Source organism: Patagioenas fasciata, chromosome 12, assembly GCF_037038585.1.
Source record: "Patagioenas fasciata isolate bPatFas1 chromosome 12, bPatFas1.hap1, whole genome shotgun sequence".
Lineage (NCBI taxonomy): Eukaryota > Metazoa > Chordata > Aves > Columbiformes > Columbidae > Patagioenas > Patagioenas fasciata.
This window is the reverse complement of record NC_092531.1, coordinates 15,234,174-15,255,061: the sequence shown is the minus strand read 5'-3', so window position 1 is coordinate 15,255,061 and position 20,888 is coordinate 15,234,174. Positions and strand designations below refer to the sequence as shown.

The window sequence follows — 20,888 nt, the reverse complement described above, 5'->3', positions numbered from 1 at the left end:
AATAAATCCTTGGCAAAACTGGTACCATTGCAACTGTGTTAGTAGGAGACCACATCTTAGGGATTTAGCAAACTTCAGCTATTTATGATTTTTACTTTGCTAATCTAATCTAAACGTTACACTATACAGTCACCTTAAACATTAATTTCTAAGCTTTTTAGTATGTTACTAAAAAATTAAGATTGTGATTTGATCTACAGTGTTTTATTCAATACCTGTTTCTTGCAGAAAAAGTGTGCAAGAAAGCTTGTAATCGCTGGCTGTTTGAAAGCCAGTTTGTCTGTCAGCCCCTTCTAATGATTTTTGATTCTGTTGGCCGATTTCAATCAAATTGGAATCAGACTTTTTAAATTCCATTACTTATGGTAGTAATTATTTCCTTAAATTGCTCTGCTAAATACTAAAAATATTAAGAAGGATTAAATATTACAAATAACATTTGATGTGCACGTTTTGTCAGGAATATATGCAGCTTTATGTGGCAATCAAGTTTTACAAGTTGGGTTAATTTAGTGATGCAATTAATGTATCTAGTAATGTTTTCCTTTTCATGCAAGAAACTAGATAAAATTCAGTTTTCCATGAGGGGAAAAAAGTGGTAATGAAGATAAGCCTACTGGATCAATTTCTATTTACAGGGGTGTATTTCAGTTCTGTTTTCCCAAGCAGTGGTGGAATCAAAAAATCAGAAAATCACTCTGCTTAGAAGTCTTTCATAGAAAATACACTACCTTTTATTTTTTCTTTGCCTTTTCCTGCATGATTCACCTTCAGAAACACCCATTCGTAATGCAAAATGCAGTTCCTCCCACCGAGAATGTTGAAATTCTCAAAACACGTGTGTTGTTTGGGTGGGGAAAAATCCTTAATTTTCAGTTGTGAATACACTGAAGTTAATTCTAATTGTTTTACAGACATTCAAGCCACCCTACAACTACCTTGAAACATTTTAAGTGTGCTATATAATAATATAAAAGAAAACTGGTCGTTCCATACGCTTACATAAATCCGTGTGACAGCCGTTACAAAAAATAAACAGCCACAAAATAAATAAAGTGCCTTTCATGTGGCTTTGAGTGAAGCCCAGAGGCCACCCAGCTCTTGGGTCCCTCTGAGGTTCCAGGGGTACGATAGTGGAAATTCAAAATACCTTTGTTTTCGTGCTACAGTTCAAAGGGGCTTTAAAACAGCTGAGTGAATTCAGTGATTTTTCACATTCCCCATGTTCGCAGTGCAAGTGTGAAGTGGCCCAGAGGAGGGAGCTGTCTCGTAGTAGCTGGAACTGGGTGGAGGGAGCGTGTCTTTGAGCGGCAGAGCTGGGAAAAGAATAACTGGAGCGTTTCTACTTTAGAAATCGGAAAGATGTTAGAAAAGATACAGCGTTTTCACATAATAGATAGGGAAGTTTGTCCTTCCTTTCAGTTTCTATAAAAGCATCGATTCCTACTTTGGTTAAAAACATTATTTTACTTTTGCAAACCACAGAAAATTAAAACATATGGAGGTGAGAGTGGTTCTTTATACAAAGTATTTACAGTTTAATTTTTATTATGGACTTTACTCTGCAGTCAGTGTGATCCACGCTTCTTTATTGCTGTGTTTCAACCATTCTGCACACCAGCCCCACAGTTTTCAGCAGGTATGGCCAGTCATTCCTCTGTGCAGGTTTTTTCTGATGGCAGAAACCAGTGTTACAAGGAGAAAAATAATTCAAACTCTATATGCAAATTCACAGTTCACAACTAAAATTCTCGTTTGCTCAGTCCAAATATTTACAAGAAAATAGAAACTTCCTTGTGATATTTTTTCAGAGGAAAAGAGGCCAGACTTTGCAACATCATAGAGTCCAAATAGTTGCATAACTCTTGTGGGCGATTATGGCATAGCACAACTGCAATTATATGGGGCATATATAGTAATTGTGCCTTCAATACCTGCCTAATATTCACGTTTTCTGTGAAGGAGTTCAGTGTTCCAGACAAGAGAGTCCTTGCATTTCCCCACACACAGCTGTGGGAAGACAAAAACAACCTCAGCTGCAACTCAGTGTCTTCTTCAGAAAAAAGAAAATTATTTTCGCATAGAAAGACTTGATACTTGATGACTTACTGCAGATGCTAGTCATTCAGTTTTACTCCAGTGCCTTAATCCTGTAGAAAAAAAGAAAGGAAAATAACACGAAAGTAAAAATTCTCAACTAACTATAACTATATAAATTCTGATTTCTTTCTTTCTTTCTTTCTTTCCCGGAGCAGGGGAACAGTTCCCAGCCTTGCTCAGAGACACAAACATGGTGCTGGAGCTGCCTCGTGGGGAGGAATGGCGTTTCTAGGCATTGATCTTTTTGTGCTCTTAGGCAAAAGCCATAAAGCACAGAAATATAATACCAGTTATAATGGTCAGTGCCAGAACTGCCAGAAAACCTGATTTTTCGTGCTTTGACTCAGCCCTGAGCCATTAACCACCACCTTAGCACCGAGTCGTTCTGTTCTGCTTCAGTTCTTGGCTAACTTATATCTGCAAGAGATTTAATTTACCACTTAAACAAATTTATGAGTAATTGTAGAGTCTTCTAGGTGTGTCACGTTTGTTGAGAGATTAGAGCACTGTACAGTACAAAAACTCACAGTAGTAGTGGTAAGAGATTCCCAGCTGTGTCAGAAAGCAGAAGAAATCTGCTTAATGGATAACTTCTCAGGGTACAGGCCTTTGAGTTTCCATCTTTACCAAATTTCTTTGCAGATGTCCGCAGTAGAGGCAGGATTGCATTGTCACTCTTCAGAAAAGTCAAATACACATAACTCCTTTTATCTCCTGAGCTGTATCATACGATTTGCCTAGGGATGGCATTGTTTTAACTCCTGTGCGTGTGTAATATCCAGATTTGCTTTGTTGATCCACACTCTAATACGGCAGTACTCTAACATTGCATTTTTAAGCTCTACAACTAAATGACAGGAATCTTTAAATGTAAATTCTCCTGCTCAGAACTGGTATGGAGGAACAACTGCTATTGATGGAAGAAAAAGGATCTTTATTACTGGGAAAGCCATGTTGCCTGCCCCAGAAGAGCTGACAGGAGCAAGGCCACGCGGTTGTCCCCAGCGGTGAGTGACACATGGCGCCGCATTGTCACCGGCTGGGAGTGCGTCAGGCTGACTGCTCAGCACTGGTGCACAGGCCCAGCTGAGCCGCTGTAGGACATTGTCACCCTGCCTGTTTGTCACCCTGTCCCCAGGGGAGTCCATCTGATTCCACCACTCCTAACAATGTGGTTCATACATCCCCCAGTGCTGCATGGCAGACTTATTTTCTAAAAACTCAGTAGTTTGGACATGTGTGGAGGCAAGTTGATGTTAAAACAACGTAGAGTTCAGTTTAAATCCAAATGTGGCTTTTTTTTTTTAGCACTAAGGTAGTTTTTTACTCTGAAATTTTAACCTTAGATTTGTGTTTTTCTCGCCACAGATACCCATATAAAAGAGGCGCTGTGCTTTCCGTGGCATTGGGTCGCAGCCTGGCTGCCTAATCATTCAGGACTTCTAGGTCTAACCCTAAAACTGTTAAATAAGGAGCGGCTTAATAAAGTATAATCTACTATATATAACATTGATTTTTAAAATTTGTATTTTATAATTTTATTTTAATATAAATATTATTATAATTTAATCAACCATATTTTCTCAGCCATACGTTCTTGCTTTTGAATCCCAAAACATGGAGAGCTCCCAGAAAATGAAATTTTCTTAGTTATGTTTTTAGGTTCAGTAAAATAATGTGATTACAAAAAGCTAGAGAGCCCCAAAATCGTAGCGATGCAAGTGAAAACTTCACAGAAATGTGGGCACATAAAACCATCATCATGTTATATGTGACCAAATCTGTCCATTCCTGGCAGCTGCAGCAAAGATTTAGCAAGAGCAGCTCAGGCATTTCATTTTCATGCTCATTTTACTATTTATAATTTGCAGTTTTGTAACCGTAATCCTCCGTTTCCATTTTTAATTCAAGCATTTACTTTGGGAAAAATTTAGCAGCCGTTAGTACCCCAGCTGAGGCTCGTGTTTTAATTATAAACACAGGAGCCTCCACATCGGGGGATGTTAATGAGGGAGGGGAATAAGCAGCTCCATAAAACATCGCTTTAACGATCGGGATTTCTCTGCGGAGAAAGCGGCGTCGCCTGTCGGTAGCAGCTACTTTAAATAACCACTAACAGAATTCTCAGACAGAAAACTTTAATGAGCCATGAACCGTGTGAGGCGGTGGCGGTACCGGTGCCGGCGCCCGGAGGGAGCGGCTCCCCCGACCCGCGACGTGCGCGCCCCGCGGCTGAGGGCAGCGCGCGCTGCGGGCAGGGCTTCAGCCGGGCTTCGCTCTCCCCACTGCGCATGTGCGCATCCACCGCGCCTGCGCGCGGGGCGGGCCGGGGCGGTGCGCGCAGGCGCCATTCCCAAGAAGGGCACATTTTGAGCCTGGGCAGCTTTCCCCGTTGGGAGCTGCTGGAGGGAGTGCGGTGGTGCTCTGCCAGGGGAGGCCGGTGTTGGGCGGGAGGGGCAGCGCGGCACGGCTGGGGTCTGGTGGCTGTACCACCGGTACCTGCCCGCTGAGGCGCCTGCCTACAGCCCGCGGGGGCACCGGCGGCGAGAGGAGCCCCCAACTTTGCTCCGCCGCAGGAAGTCCCTCGAACCTGGCCGGAGTGGGGCCGGGGCTCCTCCGTCCCTTCCCCTCCGCGCCGTCTGGAGGCGAAAATGCCGAAGAAGAAGCCTGGACCGATTCAGCTCAACCCCACTCCGGATGGCTCCACCGTCAACGGGACCAGCTCTGCAGAGTGAGTGAAGCCGGTTTGGGGGTGGCCGGGGCTGCCCCGTACCCGCTGTCCCGCATCCCTGAGGTGACGGGCGCGGCCGCCGCAGCCGCCGCCTTCCCGGGGACTGGCCCCCGCCGCCGTCCGCCGGGAAAACCGCGGAGCGAGGCGGCGAACGGGCCCCGGCGCTGCTGGGTTAGCTTCTGCTTAAGCCGTCTCATTTTCCGCCGGCACGGCCTGATTTCCAGAAAAATCAAAGTTATCGATTCCGGGAGGGTGCGCGGCCCCTTCGTGGTGGCTGCTGAGAGTCTCCTCAGCGGGTTAAGTGGGTGATGTCTTCGGCAATAAATAAGCTTCTGTCAGATATGAAAGGTAAATAAACTGGGGAAAAATGATAGAGCAAAACTTGTATAACTCTCTTCTTGTAGTCCCTAATGGTGTTTGCTGAGTTCTTAGATTATGTGATTATCTAATGAGTGTCAAATTATACATTTCTACCTGTATATTTCATAAATATGTGTGTGAGAAATAATATTGAAAATCCTAGTTTTGTAGAAAAGGTGTTTTTGTTTTCCTCCTCCTTGGCTTAAACCGAACTAATGCTAGTTTCAGTAGATCTGTTTTTCAGTAATTAGCATGTAGCTCTAGGTGTATCGGATGTGTGTTTGGAGAAAATGCTTCTGAGCATTCCTGGGTGTAATACAAACACTGTACTGTATAAATGTGTGGAAGGGAGGTCTGAGCTAATCACAGGTACACTTGGGAGAAGAAAAAAGGCAGAATATTGAATTGTTATGTGTTGCTTATGAAGCCTCTGAGCTTATTGATCTGTGCGATTCTAATGACTTCAGTCACACAGACACAGTGCCAGCACCCTAAAATACTGAAGGGTTATAAAAGGAATTTCTTTGAGATTAGCAGGTCAGTGCTCACCACTTAATTTTTATCTTAAGGTGATGGACTAGCTCTTAACAGAGCCTTGATGCAAAGATGCATCTTGGCGGAATGGATCCCTGTCCCTGTATGGTCAGTTCAGCATTCTCTTGGATTTGTAAACTGAGCTCAGGTCTGCTCATGTACCACCCTTACACACAATTGTGGGGAGACCTACAAGTCTTGGGCTTTAAAGTGCTCTGCATGTATCGTTGTTGCTGCATTTTTCAGACAGACTCAGATCTCCTTTAACCACCCAAACATCTTTTTAAATAAAAAAATAAAATCAGCATCTAGCAGCTCCAGCTGTGACATTTCTAGCAAGCTCTTTTGATGGTTAACTGAGAGATGAGCTGTTTAGAGAGTATTCTTTGGCAGGAGTTGCTGATTGTATCTAAGTGTTATGATCAGAATATAATGTAGTTTTTGTTCTGGATTGATGGGAGAAAATATTTTTATATTTACCTGTACAGCACCTTCCAGTTGTGGGTTTTATTTTTTTCAAAGTAGTTGTGGATATGCTGATTTACTCCTCAGGGGTCCATATGGCATATTAGTCTTGTTTTATAGAGTAAACCTGATCCACCTACCGTTTGCTTGTTTGGCTACCTAAAGTTAACCGCTGAACATGCATTGTATTAAGTATCCTGTTTCTTCAGTATTGATTCACTCAGTAAATGGCATTAATTTTAAATTACTTTTACATGTCTGATCTTTGTCAGGAATATGTGGATGCTCATGGGAGTGTTGAATCTTGTTTACACCAATGAAACCATCTTGCTTCATTTTCTGTTTTGTATGTTGATTTGTTTGGTATGTGTTTCTCTTAGACTTTTTTCTCTGTTGTATATAATAACTTATACCCAGGTTTTGCCAGGCTTAGAGATGTGTCAAGTATTTTTAAAAGAGGTAGCTTAGTGAAATTAAACCCAGCAACCTGTTGTTCTCTAAACAGCCAGAAATGATTAATTATGGGAATATCCCCTCATCCTGCTAGTATTAAATCCTCATTGTGAATGATTTCAAATGGCAAAGAATAGTTGCATCAGAATTTGGAAATGGTTTTGGAATTAGATTTAAAACTTTTTTTTTCCTTCACTTGTAAGATTGTTTCTTTTTTTTCCTCTCTGTGCTTTTCTTTCCCCTTTGGTTACTGCTTGAAATCAACAGTAGAGCTGTTTGTCAGCCCTTGTACATTGTTGAGCGTTTCAAGTATGCTATGCATCCGTAGACAACCAAATTAACACTTTCTAAAGCTCTATTCCTGGTATAATGGAATTTTGGTTATGTGAGTCTCCAGTTTCTCATTTGCTTCCACCATATACAAACCTGTCACTTTGCAAATGATGCTTCCCTGTTCTTTTTCAGAGAAGAGAACCTCTCAAAGAATGAAAAGAGCTCAAATTACTTAGCTAAGTGCAATGAAGACTCAGAGCGAAGTGGTATGATTGCTGCCTGTAAATGCATGAAGGACCTAAACATCTATAGGAAGGGAATTATTTAGGCCTAAAGGCAATGTTGGCACAACATCAAACGGGTATAGATTTGCCATCAGTAATTGTACATTGGAATTCAGAAACTTTCTAGCTGTCAGAGGTGGAAGGTTCTGTAGCATATTCTGGTGGGTATGTGACCCCCAGAATCTCTTGCTGGTTTTAAAATATTGAAGCTTAGTACTTGTAGGAATGAGTGTATATGACATGTTGACTTCCTGACAGAAAGGAAGGGGAGAGGGAGGAAATGAAAGAAGAAGGGGCTGGATGATTCAGGACGTCCTGCTTTCCATTCCTGTCTTGTCCTCTATATTCATCCTTATTTGGTGATGGGAACTCATTGATGGGAGCAAGAAAAAGCATATAGCATGAGGTGTAGGGCTTTAACAAGTGTGAGGAACATGAGGCCTGGTTCTCACTTGGATGGCTTTTTATTTATGTATGTATGCTGGCAAGGTAGGGTAAAGGACAGTTGAAGTACTGGCAGTTTAACTATATGTATACTGAATATTTTAATGGAAATTTCACAATGTTTTTTTTCCCTGACAGCAGTTTTTGTTATTTGTAGCACTTACTTTAATTATTTGTACAGGATGTTGTGGTTCTCTCTTGGGCCTTCCAAATCCCCTGCTACCCTGCTGGACAATAGAGACAACTGAATAAAAGATTTTCCTGTACTGTGAGCTTCACTTCTGGTTTTGACACTTCCCACTGAGAAGCAATTGCAGAGAGGGAGTTGAACCTGCACTGCTGTTCTTGAGCTCCCTGTTGCTTCAGATCGTCAGAACGAAACCAAGATGATGTTGGCCAGCTGCGAGTTTAATTTCATTCTGGTACTTTTGGAGCTGCACAGCTAGACCTGTACGACGGTTTTGCAGGGAAAACGGGGAAAGCAACCAAACAAAAGTGAAAGGAAATTAACAAAAGAGAGTCTTCTCTTATAACTGAGCATGCTGGGATAGTTGACTCTCTTCATAGCCAAAAGAAACAAGAACAAAATATCCACTTTCTGTTCCTTTCAAGCTTCTGACTCCTTGTTCTTTTGGATATCTGGCAGTTGTTATCCAAATTTGGTGTTTCTCTAAATCCAAGGTGGACCCAGAACATGAAGTAGCACCTCTGCAAAGAAGCAGGAGGGAGGGTTTCAAGATCATTCCCCTTTCTGTAACACAGTAAGTTTTTTGTTCACATGAAAAGAAAGTTACTTCATGTCATTCTTTAATTACATCTTTACAAAAAAAAAAAAAAAACAGCAGAGGGAAGGGTTATATTTCTAATGAGAAAGTTAATTTGATATAGCATGCCAGTGAATATAAGATACAATTAGATTTTTAGCATGACAGATAAGGGCATGTCTGATGGTCTGTACAAACTGGGCTGAAACAGAAGTTCCACTGTCTTGTCTCAAATAAGATTTTTATATTGAGGTATGTGTTTTAGGTGTGGATGGTTGTTTGGAGTTGGTTGGGGTTTTTTTCTGCGCTGGGAAGACGGGGCCAAGCAAACCTCAGGCGGGTCATAGCGAGTGTAATATCAGGTAGGATGAGCAGAGCGCAATTATACTCTTAGCGAGGAGGACTAAGAACAGTATGAAAGAACACTTCTGGTTTGTGTTTAATTAGATAAGAATATAAACAAAAAAGCAGGCAATGGAATTTGAATCTTGAATATGCTGTGAAGAACTAGATCTTTGAGAGGAATTTAAGAAGATTCTGTCTGTAGGTCTTTTCAGCTTAGGAACTGTATTATTTTTAAGGGTACGGCCAGAGAGGCTGAAGACAAGTGGGGGTGGAAACGGGTCAGCAGGTGTGATGCTGTGACTGGTGGGCCTTGTGCCCATGATGAGCTGAGCAGTTCTGGGTTTTCTCTCTTTTTTTTTTTTTTTTTTTTTAATTCTTAATTATAGTACATCTGTGCCCTAGAACCGTTCAAACCAAAGAGGAGTTTTGTAAAAATGGATGACTGGCAATTCCAGGCATAGGCTAAAAGCTGCAGTATTAATTTGTAATCTTTTCTGTGTTGTTTCTTGCTGTTTATTCTGTTCAAATTGCATTTAAGGAAGCCTCTGTATAGCTGGCATGACCTCTGAGTACACCTGCCTGTATTTGATAGTCAAAGGATAATTTGGGAATTGTGCAAAACTAGTTTTAGCTTCAGTTTGTATTACAATTTGCAAAATAAACAGTTGCTTGCTTACCAGGCATCCTGCAGTTTTCATATTTTTCAATGCCTTTCTCAAGGGAACTCACTTTGGGCTTTGTAGGAGTAGAAAGGCAGATGATCTCCCATCACCTGTAGTATGGGTTTGTGTGGTGGTTGGGTTGTTTTTTTGGTGTGGTTCCCCCCCCCGCCTTAAATTTGCATTGTAAAATGAATCAGCAGGAGGGTGCAGCAGAACGACTGGGCTGTTTCCAATAGACCTTGTTCTGAGAGGCTTTGTCTGTTTTCTTGGAGGCGAGTTTAGAAGAAATGGAAGGAAGATTTTCAAGAGTTGTTAATTTTAATGCTTTCTGGGTTGCTTCTGCTGTGTTCTGTGGGGACTTTTTTTCCCCCCCTTTGTTTCTAAACCCACAAAGTCTCTGAGGAGGAGCAGCCCCTCTGTGGAATTTCTTGGACTTTAGGGGAGCTTTGTGCCTGTGTGTGGTGTTCTGGAAGATTAGGTCCTGGAATTTTGACTGATGTGGACAAATAGCAGTTGCATTGGATTTGTATATGGAATTACCGCAAGCTTATCAATATTTTTAAGGAAAAAAAAAAACACATCAGAAACTTTGATTGTTAATCCTTCATTAGTAAGGGATGAAAAAGCTTACAAATACATGTGGTGTGAGAGAATGCATTTTAGGCAGGCAATCATAAATGCTTTATAATTCAAAGAAAATGATGAGCTTTTTGTTATTCCCTGTATTTTCCACATTTAGATTAAAACATACTCATAACATTTTATTTAAATGTGCATGAGCTTGGCGTTGTCCTTCATTGAGTAAGAAATAGCATTTTAATAATACTTAAAAAGCTAACAGAACGTGTGTTCTCTTATAATAGTGGAAATTAAGAGCCTGCATCACCTTACTAACTTCTTGTATTATTTTTGATGTGTATACTGAAAATACTTATAACTAAGTGTGCACTGCTAGTACAGAACTTAATGCAAGTGGCAAATTGACTTGTGCTGGTCTTAATAGGCAACTTTTAGTTTATGGACATAGGAAATATTTTAAGATGCTTAATACTGAGGTGACAGTAACTACCAAGTCTTGTTATATACTTACACTTAAATATAAGTGTGATGACAGTAATGGAGGCATACTTTAGTTATTATAATGATGTCTTTGATAAAAATGCATAAATCGGTTTAGGAGAATTAAATAAAAACAGGCTTTAAAAACAGGTGTTGCGTTCCAGTGGGAGCAAAGGTGAGGAAAGTGCAGGCTGTAAATATGGATCCAGCCACTTTTCTGTCCTTTACAACACCAGTTCTGCAGATAATTATGGAGGTGTGATTTCCCAGTTCAGCACATACAAGATCCTGCTCCCTCTGAAGTCCTGTCCTCGCTGTGCCCGAGTCATCCTAATCCTTCTCTTCCTGTGTCGGCTCTGGTGAGTCAGATGTGCATCCTGATCTGATGGAGAATGGGCTCACCAGAGAAGCCCAGATGAGTTCTTGGAGGGCAGCGCTGATGGTGTTGCATGGTGAACTTAATCAGGGAAATACTCCAGCTGAAATTTTGCCGTACTTTTTAATTAATTTTTAAATGGATCTGTTACCCGCGTTGGTTACTTAGGAATGAATGGCTGGGGGCAGAATGAGGCAGAGCCATCTCCTCTGGCAGCAACCCAGGCTTTGCAGGATTAAATGACTGTATACTCAGAGCCTGAGAGAAACTGTTGAGATACGTTGAAATTCAGTAATTACAACAATTTCTGAGTAGCAGATCTTTTAATTGCATAGTCTCAGGTCTGTCTGGAGAGGAACAGATTACCTCTGAGACCTTCCTGTGTTACCCAGTAGCCAAGGAAGGCTTAAAAAAAATGAACTAAGTAAACCCAATATGCAGTTGAATTATTTATTTGGCATAACAACAGTGCTACTGTTGTTAATCTGGGCAAAAGGTCTTTGCTTCAGCACTAACTGAAAAAAAAACCAAACCAAAACAACAAACAAAAACCACCCAGCAAGATGAAAGCTGTTCGGTATTTACATACGACGGGAAATACATCAGCCAGTTGAGTGGGTATTAATGTTTCAGTGTATATAGGAGAAATGTTTGGAAATGAACTGATGAAGTAGTCTTATGTATGGTAAACCTAGATGTTCCCTTTAAATGATTAAGTTCTAAATTTTCCAGTAAAAAAGCTTCCTCCCCACCCCTCCTTGCCTGTGTTACCCTTTTTGCAGCTGCATTTGTTCTCCCATCATTGCCCTGGGGATTGACTGGGCTTTATAAAGTGTACGGGTTCCAGTGCCAAAACACAAAAATGTCTCTTTGAGGAAGCAACATTAGTTGGCAACATTAGTTTCCAGCTTGTTGAATTTGGGGGAAGCAGATTCTTTCTTCCAAAGACTTCTTAATTATTTTTTTAAAGGAAGGAATGTTGTGGGTTATTTTTTTTCTGAAGACTTATTAATGCATTTCTAGAAATTAGTAATCATATAATTTCTGATTTGATATATGTTCAATATTACTTAGACAAAATCTCAATTGCGCTTTGGAATGGATGCCCAAGGCTTTCTGCCAGTCAGTGCCCACAGGAAGTGAACAACTGGGAAAGACAATTCACTGCTCAGTATCTGCGGGAACATCTGTTGAGAAGCTGTTGTCATCCTGAGTTTTGTCTGAAGAACAGGAGAGTGGATTTCAGCAGAACTTCTACCTTCTGGTCTTTTGCCTGGATTGGGTCACCTCCCAGGCATCCAGCAGACGGAAGGACGAAGTGGGTGACACGTGCAAAAGGAGTAAGAATGGAAGCAGATTATTTTACTTTTCTGCAGCCTGGGAACTAGGACAGAGATATTCCAGCAGTGTGGGATTCTTTGGATGAACAAATATCATCTTAAAAATCTATTTACGGGTTTTTAAAGCAAACCATTAAAACTTCCTGGCAACAATTCTTTCTTTCAGTGTTTTTTTTACAACTCAGCACTGTTCTGTGCTTTTCTAGAACTTTTTGCAATGTGGTCGGAAGATTAGTCAGCAGATTCAATGTAGCAAATATAGCAATCACAGAATGCATTGTTTGGGGAAAAAATATTCGGTCTGGATATAGATGTGTGTATTAATATGTGAATATTTTTATATGTATACAGTCTATACATCTATTAAGTAAAAATTACGAACTTCTCCCACTGAATGGCTATACTGCTGAGTGTTCTGTGTTATACACTCTATCCATTTGAAATGTAGGCAAGATCTAAACCTTCCATCCAGAGCTTTCTCTCAATCCCAGTTGTGGGGTTTTTTTGTATGTTTTCATCTGTACATTCTGGCAGTTCTTCCCTGGTCTCTGATGTGTTAACTGCAGCTTTGGTGAAATTTGTGCTCCTCCTTGTTCAGCTCTTGCACAGAAGGCATCTCAGTTCTAATCCTGGCTTTTTCATGGGCCTTGTAAACCAGTACTGTAACTTCATCTTTTCTATTATTGTAGTGTCTCTCAAAGGCTGTGTATCTACGACATAAGGGAGTTGTGAAGATACTGTTACCATTACTATTGCATGTATTTACCCCTTGTTTTTATCATTAAATTTAACTCATAGCTCAGAGGCATAAAACAATGGAAAAGCAGGACTTGTGTAAATACATGTTGGCTGATGATCGGAACTTTATAACTTCTATTTTCTGTATTGTGTTTTAAATACATGATAAATTCCTTTTTCTGTTCATAAGGCAGTGTTAATTGCCCTCGGCTTGTTTTTTTTCTGTTTGTGTGTAGTGCTGGCTAGGAAAAATCAGTGGTAGGTGCACAAACATTTATGAAAGGGAGATTGAGAACTTGAGTTTCTGGTTCTGGAGATTCTGTTCTTGAATATATTTGAGAAGGCAGAATGTGAATTCAGTGCTACAGTAATTCCTGGGGAAGTCTTTTAACTGTTGGGGGAAGAATAAGGAAAAAAACCCAAACAACAGTTAGATTGTTTTGCCATAAAGCTAAATATGTGAGCGGGGTGTCTGAGTCTTCCTGGCAGCTGCTGCCAGTGGGAGAAAGGGCTGGAACTGGAGTGGGGCTGGAGCAGCTGCCAAAAAAACTGATGGGAAGAGGCACCCAGGGCACAAATCTGCTATCTGCCCAGTTGTGCCACTGTTTGTGTCTGTCTCTTGAAGCTCGGTTTTCTTCAATTCAAACATGTTGCTTGGTGTGCCTTGGCTTATTTAAAAAAAAAAAAAAAAGTCTTGAAATGTTCAGTGGGATATTGGTTGGGCTAAAGGAAAAGCAGGAGGAAGCTTAAAGCAAAGATTTCTGCCCACCAGCTCAACCTGTAAGGAGTTTTTGAAGTTAAGTTGTCCCCTTGGTAGGAGACTTGAAGTCATATCGCATATTTTCTTTTCAAAATTTGAGGCTTTCAGATTTACAGAAATGAGAATTCTTCCATTGAATTAGTCTAGCAGGATACTTTTTGGACAGAACAATACTTTTCTAATGGTTTAGTTCTACATACCTTTGACTAAGAAATAGATTTTCATCTGATAGTCTGCCTCTTATTCTTACTGGCTAATCTTTTTCTGGCAGTATTAAACCTCAGAATACACCCGACTGTGTCTGTTGCATTATGAAGGTGGAATGGTATTTTCTGATGTTGAAGTTCATGCTAGAAATATCCCACCTAAAGGGTAATTTATGATGCACCTCTAACATGTTGTAGGAATCAAAAGAGTGTGTTTTTTTTTTCCCAAACAAGGCTCCTTTGCACTTACAGTGAGTTTGGATCTTTGTGAGTTGTTGGTTTAACTGCAGGGTTTATGAGGCTGCACTGGAGTGAACCCAGACAGACACACCTGTGCTGCGAGCTATGTGGCTACTGCAATTACTTTTATCTTCCATGTGAACTATTCTTTGTTAAAGGAAAAGTTAAGTAAAAATTTGTATGATTGCCCAGGTTTGGCACAGTCATGCAAAATAGTAGTCTGTCTTTTCAAAACTGCAGAATATCTTCGTGTTCCTAATGCTGATTTCAGCTCCCTGGCCGAGGCTGTTGGTGGCAGTGAAGCAGTGAGCGAGCTGCCTCCTGCCTTCTCTGACAGGTGTGTGGGCTTGGGGAAAGCGTCACTGTCACTGTTCTGGAAAACAACCCCCGAGCTGTGTCCTCATGTGACAGGAGATCTGAAAGTGAATGTACTTCTTTATGCTTTCACTCACACTAATTGTTCCGCTTGCAAAGCTGATAGTAATAACTTTGAACAATTATTTGAGAAATTACTGTTAAAGACTGTCAGACTTCTTTTTTCCTCTACAATTTTTTTTTCCCCTTCTTTCTCTCTCAGGGTTGAGTACAGCTTTAATTCAGCCTTTAGGACTAAGTATCTGATTAACTTCTCACTAATGTGAATTAAAAAAAAATGCCATAAGATGTTAAGGCATCTCTTCCAGGAGCGCTTTCTTCAGTGCTGGGGTGGTTGCCCCTAAAAGCGTGAACTGAGGAGTCTCCTCTTGCCATCTGCCCATTTTTGTGTACAGGGGGAGAGCGCTCAGCAGAATCTGTTGTTCTTCCCTGCCCAACCTATGTGTAGGAAATTCAGGTTTACTCTGTATCTCCTAACTTAGTAATATGTATCTATGGTGTTACAGGCACATGTTTACAGTGGTTATAAATCATGGGGGCTCTGATCTTTAAAAAGAAAGTTATTGTGAAGAAACCTGTGACCAGACTCAAAGGGAAAAGTATTATGGGCTAAAAAAGTGACCTGGGAACCTGGTGGAGTGATGGCATCTGTGACACATCTTGTCCATTCAGGAGTTTGTGGATAATGCCACATGCATCCCTGGGAACAGAGAACAGAACATTTAATCCAGCGGTAACCAGAGGTGTTGCTGTGCTCTTTCTTTTGTTGTTATTGCCACCCAGTATTATTTTTTCGAATCATCCATTTTTGGCCATTTTGTGGAGGTGAGAGACTGGGATACATGAGGCAATTCTGAAAGTTCGAGATGAGCTTCCATATAGGTGAGGTGGCATTGAGTCTGAAAAGCTCCCAGTATCTCTGTGATGCTCCTTGGAAAACCTTTCTCACCTCTGAAATTCCACAAACTGTCTGCAGAAGGAGTGGATGTGTGTTCCCCCAGGATGTCCCGTTGCTGTTGTCTTCTGGTCTCTAAAATGGGCCTTTTGCAAAGTGCAAATTGCAGTAACAGAAGTTTCTCTGTGTGCAGAGGGTCACTGTTTTGGGGGGAGATGGGTGTGGTTGTGTGTGTTTGGTAGGAGATCACACTCTGAAATTCTGTTTTGCATTCTTTTTAAACTTTTGAAGTTACAGAAGTGCTGCATGACTAGGAGAACGCTGTACTGCCAGCATATTCCTTGAGTAAAAAGGAAGAAGTAATGTTGACTTAATAGAAAGGATCCTACCTGACCAAGTGTGGATGGAGGTAATTCCCCCTCTAGAGCACCTGGTACCTGGTGATATACTTGGAGGGGGTAAACAAACAAACAATTCCCCCCGAACTTGCCCGGAGTGTATATATTTTTGTTTTTTAGCTTTCCATTTAGTCTGGAAGAGGGAGATCTTGTAATAATTGTATCTGAAGTAAGCAGATTTTCTGCTGTGGTGTCATCTGGTAGTTATACAGCTTATTTATCCATATTTATCCATTTCTGCTAGCCAAGTAAAAATATATTTATTGATAGCATTCTGTGAAATTACACTGTCTCTTTAACAAATGGAGAAAACAGCATTGACCTCCCTGTGGCTTCATTCAGATGATCACGTTACAAAAGCTGGATTCTTTCCCTAGTGCGGTATGTTTAGTATGTGCTTGGCTTTAAAACTGATCGCAATAAATTAAATGATAACCTGTTGCTTTAGAGTAGTGCTTGGAACAGTGGAGTGCTGAGGTGGTTTGATTTCCCCTCTGGCAAAGGCGTAGTGCTTTGACAGTGAAAAAACAGCTCCAAGACTGCAGCAGGTAATGGTGATGAATTTTAATAGGAATCTTTGTCTCTGAATAAAAGTTTTATAAAAGATTAAGTAACTACTAGTGCTCCTTCTGGAGGCAGATGTGAGCACAGTAGTGTGCTGCTACTTTTAGCTACCAAAGCCTCCTTAACATTTTCGTGGTGTCCTAGTGATGAACTGACTTAAATATTCCCTTTTCTGTTTTTTGTATGTGTTGGTTTAGTTTAATTTGTAGAACTTCATATGCAATTATTTACTTTTCCACCTGTTTCAGTCTCTGCTTCGCACTGAGACCTGGCTGGAAGCTTTTCTGTGGTGAGGGTCCAGATAGCAGTCATAGTTATCAGTCGGGGATAGTTTTCTTACGGTAGTTCAAGTTCAAAACTGAAACTACTCAAGTCCTGCCTCTTAGAAATACCGTGAGTAGGTCGCCACTGACAATTTCAATGACATAAATCCTATTTTTTTTTTAATTTATCTATTTACATTTGAAATTGATTAATATTTAGTGCTTCAAGCAAAGGACGAGAATGAAAGACATCAATTCTGTTCTGTTTTGGAGCAGCATTGACAAATTACACTGGCCCAGGGTGAGTGTTTGGTGAAACTTGCTCCCAAGCATTGCCTGGTAATCTCATGCTTGGACTATTAAAGTGTCAGAATAACAGACTGACCAGAACTCACCTTTCCATCAAAGGGCTCGTTCTGCTTCCTCTGTTTAATTCTTCTAAGCATTATCACTTCCTAAATTAGCTTAGCAATTGCATCCTGTCCAACATATTTAAACTGATAAATGAAGTAGGAGTGTGTCATTGCTTGAACTGTCAGAGCAATCATGTAGTAAGGAAGAGCTGTGAATATTTATATTATTTTTATTCACCTCAGTTAAACTTTACATAGAGTCAGACCAAGGTTGTTATCCTGCCTGGGAGTGCATTGAGGGTTTCATCTCATAATTCTGTCGTTCTGTTGAGTCTGAGGGTTATTTGTTGTTGCTTCTTGAAGAATAAACCTTGTATATTCTCAACTGTCCAGCACCTTGCAGGGCATTTGGGCAATGTCACTTCGTACAGCATGTTTTGAAAGTGGACATTTTATGAAGTGATAAATAAAAATAGCTTTCTGAATTATTGGTGAAAACTTAGTTTTTTTTAATGGGAAGTGGTTTAAGCTCTGAAAAGGTAGATTGTGTTCCTCAGCCTTTTCATCATAGCAACACTGTATCCCTGGGAACATGACACTAAATTTGGCTAAACAAATGAGGTATTTGCTGTTAAATATTTACTCTTGCAGCAACTTATTGTTGCAGTTGGAAACCGGGAATTTTAAACGATCCTTTAAGTTGTTATATTATTGGAATGAAGCGCTTTCATGGGATCTGGAGTTTTTAAAAAAGAATCTTACTGAGAAACAGAACTTGTTTGTAGTCCCAAATTTAACTGCTGTTTAAAGTTTTGTATTTCTATTTTGTATTGCTTGATCACGTTAAACCTAGATTTCTAGTAGATGGGTGCTTAAACAAAAGACAAAGCTAGCTTGAAACCTTTGGGCTGTTTCTTTTCTGCAGTTAAACCAAAAAAAAAATTGTATTTCCAGTGGCTGTGTTTTTAATGTATGTTTGGCTGTGTGTGCTGACTTTGTACTGATGTAGAAATAAAAAGCTTCTGAAGTAGGTAAAACATTTAGACAAACTCTGTAGGAGATTACAACACAATCTTTGAAAATGCAAGACTAAAAATAGTGTGGAATGATGTGCTGTGATTCAGGAGATCTGCTGAGTCATTAAGCCGCTCCTGCAGGTAGCGAAACTTAACATGAGTGAATTTGGGCGGAACATCAAAGATGGGGAAGCTGGGTATCATCTCTTTGTTTATGTCATTGTTTTATCTGGAATAAAATACTGCTTACTTAAAATCAGAGTTACAATAATATCTGTCTCTCGTGGGGATGACTGTACAAGTCAGGTCCTTCTATATAATGGATATAGGTGCAAAAATGTAGTGGGTTTAGTCTCTGATCTTAGTGCTTTTCCTCTTGCGCCACTGCTGGGTAAGCTCAAACAGCTTAATAATCATCTGTTCTTTCTCTGCTGTGCAGGACAAATTTGGAAGCACTTCAGAAGAAGCTGGAAGAACTAGAGTTGGATGAACAGCAAAGAAAGCGCCTTGAAGCTTTCCTTACCCAGAAACAGAAAGTTGGAGAGCTGAAGGATGATGATTTTGAGAAGATCAGTGAGCTGGGAGCAGGGAACGGTGGTGTGGTCTTCAAAGTGTCTCACAAGCCTTCTGGTCTCATAATGGCAAGAAAGGTGCGTGCCTTAAAAATAGGAACTTAGGGATGATTTTTATTAAGGAGGTTGTCTTATAAAATATAGTGACTTCATTTGGAGGAGTAAGTGGTGTTGAAACACACACAAAAGACTTTTCTATGCCAACTTTCAGAGAAGCTGATGTGTTTCAAAAAATAGGAAAGATGGCATTTGCTTATCTTAAACTTCCCAGGTGTAGTGATTTTTTTTTTTTTTTTTTAAATAGTGTCCCATGTGTTTATAATGAAAGGATAGGCATTAATTATTGCCCCCCTCCCCCCTTTTTTTTTTCCTTTCCCATTTTGACAATTATGATCTCTTCAGCTGGGTATATATCTTGCAAAGAAAATGTGGTGGACTCACTCACAAGACGAAGGCCCAAACGTTACTGAAAGGTATACGGTAGGGAAAAGTGCCGATATCCTGTATTCTGGGCCATAAGTTTAGCGGAATGGAAAAGATGCGACCTGTCCTAAGGTCTTCCTTCTCAGCTGCAGATCAGAAAAGGGCCTCTGGATGATACTGGAAAACATAACTCCAAAAACTGATAATGAGGGAATACACTGGAGTACAGTGACATCCCCTGTTTTATAGTTTCATCATGGGGTGCAGGAGGTGGCTTCTGCGCAAAAAGGTACTTGTTCTTCTGGCAAGAGTATTTTTCAAGAATTCAGCTTTGTGCTTTACAACCATTAGCAGTTGTGACCTAGTTTGTAAGACAACTGAGTTTTGTTGTTAATGGAACTGGCTTGATGTTTCGATTCTCATTTGGTGTATGTGAGGAGCTTTCACTTCCTCTCAGTATCCCTGGGAACCAAATACGGAAAGGGAAATGCATCTGTGATACTGCCCAGTTATTTCTGTTTGGGCACCTTGTGCCGTTTTTCTTCCAGGAAAAGGTTCCTTGTACCGCAGTGGGTGGGATGGCAGGATTGGGAAACAGACCCTGGCCTTGGAGAGGGATAAAACACAGATCACGCTCAAATCCCAGATTCCATTATTACACTACACTGAAAACTTCCATTTTTTAAAATTGACAAGTTGCAAGACTTCAGTTTTGGTGGTTTTTGTAAGAGGAGTCCGCTGTCATCTTCAGCAAAACTAAAGGAAAATGTGATTGTACTGACTTTTAAGAGTAACTGTGCTCAGTACACTGGTGGCTGGGAGAGAAGCAAAGAAAAATGCCTGCTTCTGAGGGGGGAGAATTACAAAATACGTAAATCTCTGAAGTTTCCTTCAACTAAATCAATTTAATTGATTGTTTTTTGGTTTTTTTTTCCACCTACTGTGGGTTTAACAGGAAATTTTGCAGCAATTCATTAACATTTGATGCAACTGAGATGTTTTCTGAACTGCAATTTTTCTTTCATATATTGACTAATGTCTCTTAGTCTTTTTCACAAAAGAAACAGACTTCTTGTTTTGTATGAGATAAACAGTCTAGTGGCACAGAGTATTTTACAGTCTCCCTCTTGCATTTAGATTCAGATTGGGGAGTTTTTAATGTGAGGATCAGCTTGTTTCTTCCACTAATGGCTTGAAAAACACCTGTGCAGATATTTTTCAGCAGCTGCTTCTGAGTCAGTTTGGCTCTGACATGTTTCCTTTAGATGTCTGTTCATGGCTTTTCTTCAGCATAAAGGGCTTCAGTTTCTAAATGATGAAAAGGAAACAGATACATGAAGGAAATGTGCTGGAACAAAATTTTTCTGATGGATAAGTATTTTGTGAAGAGATAGAAATCCCACATTTTGTAGCATAAATAACTTGTCTTGAATAATCTCTTATGCTGTGATGAGTATCTCAAAATAATGTTATTGCAATTGTATGTTTAGGAATTTTGGTAATTTTAGTTTCTTGTCATAATCAGAATTTGAATTCTTGATAAAATAATAGTTTTTTCTGTCCTTCTGAGTTGAGAAACTGTACAATCTCATCTGTTTTGTAATAGATGTTTCAAAGTTTCTTTTGGTTGAATTTTGAATTGAAGGAAGAAATTATCTACAACTCATTTGGAATGTTCCTATTGCTGCTGTAGCTTTCAAATATGAAAATGTATCCTCTTAGAAGAAGTGCCTTTGGTAAACTTGCTGCTTCCTTGTAACTTTTTGTAGTCCATGACATGTCACTGCTGATTTTTTTATTAAATTTAAAAAGTTAGTGTCCTAGATGTTCTTTACATTGTCGGTAGTTTCAATAGATTATGCCTTAATAGGTGTCATTCATTAACACCTTGCCAA

General features: G+C 40.1%; 1 protein-coding gene across 1 annotated transcript in view; it reads left to right on the top strand.

The window, feature by feature from the left end:
* The first annotated feature begins 4,453 nt into the window (after window positions 1–4,453).
* The window catches only part of MAP2K1 (mitogen-activated protein kinase kinase 1), a 35,747-nt gene continuing 19,312 nt past the window's right edge, over window positions 4,454–20,888 (top strand). The window contains exons 1-2 of the mRNA XM_065847422.2: window positions 4,454–4,831; window positions 18,438–18,648. Coding sequence (XP_065703494.1) covers window positions 4,752–4,831; window positions 18,438–18,648 — 291 coding nt within the window. The 5' untranslated portion in view covers window positions 4,454–4,751. The remainder of the gene's footprint in view (window positions 4,832–18,437; window positions 18,649–20,888) is intronic.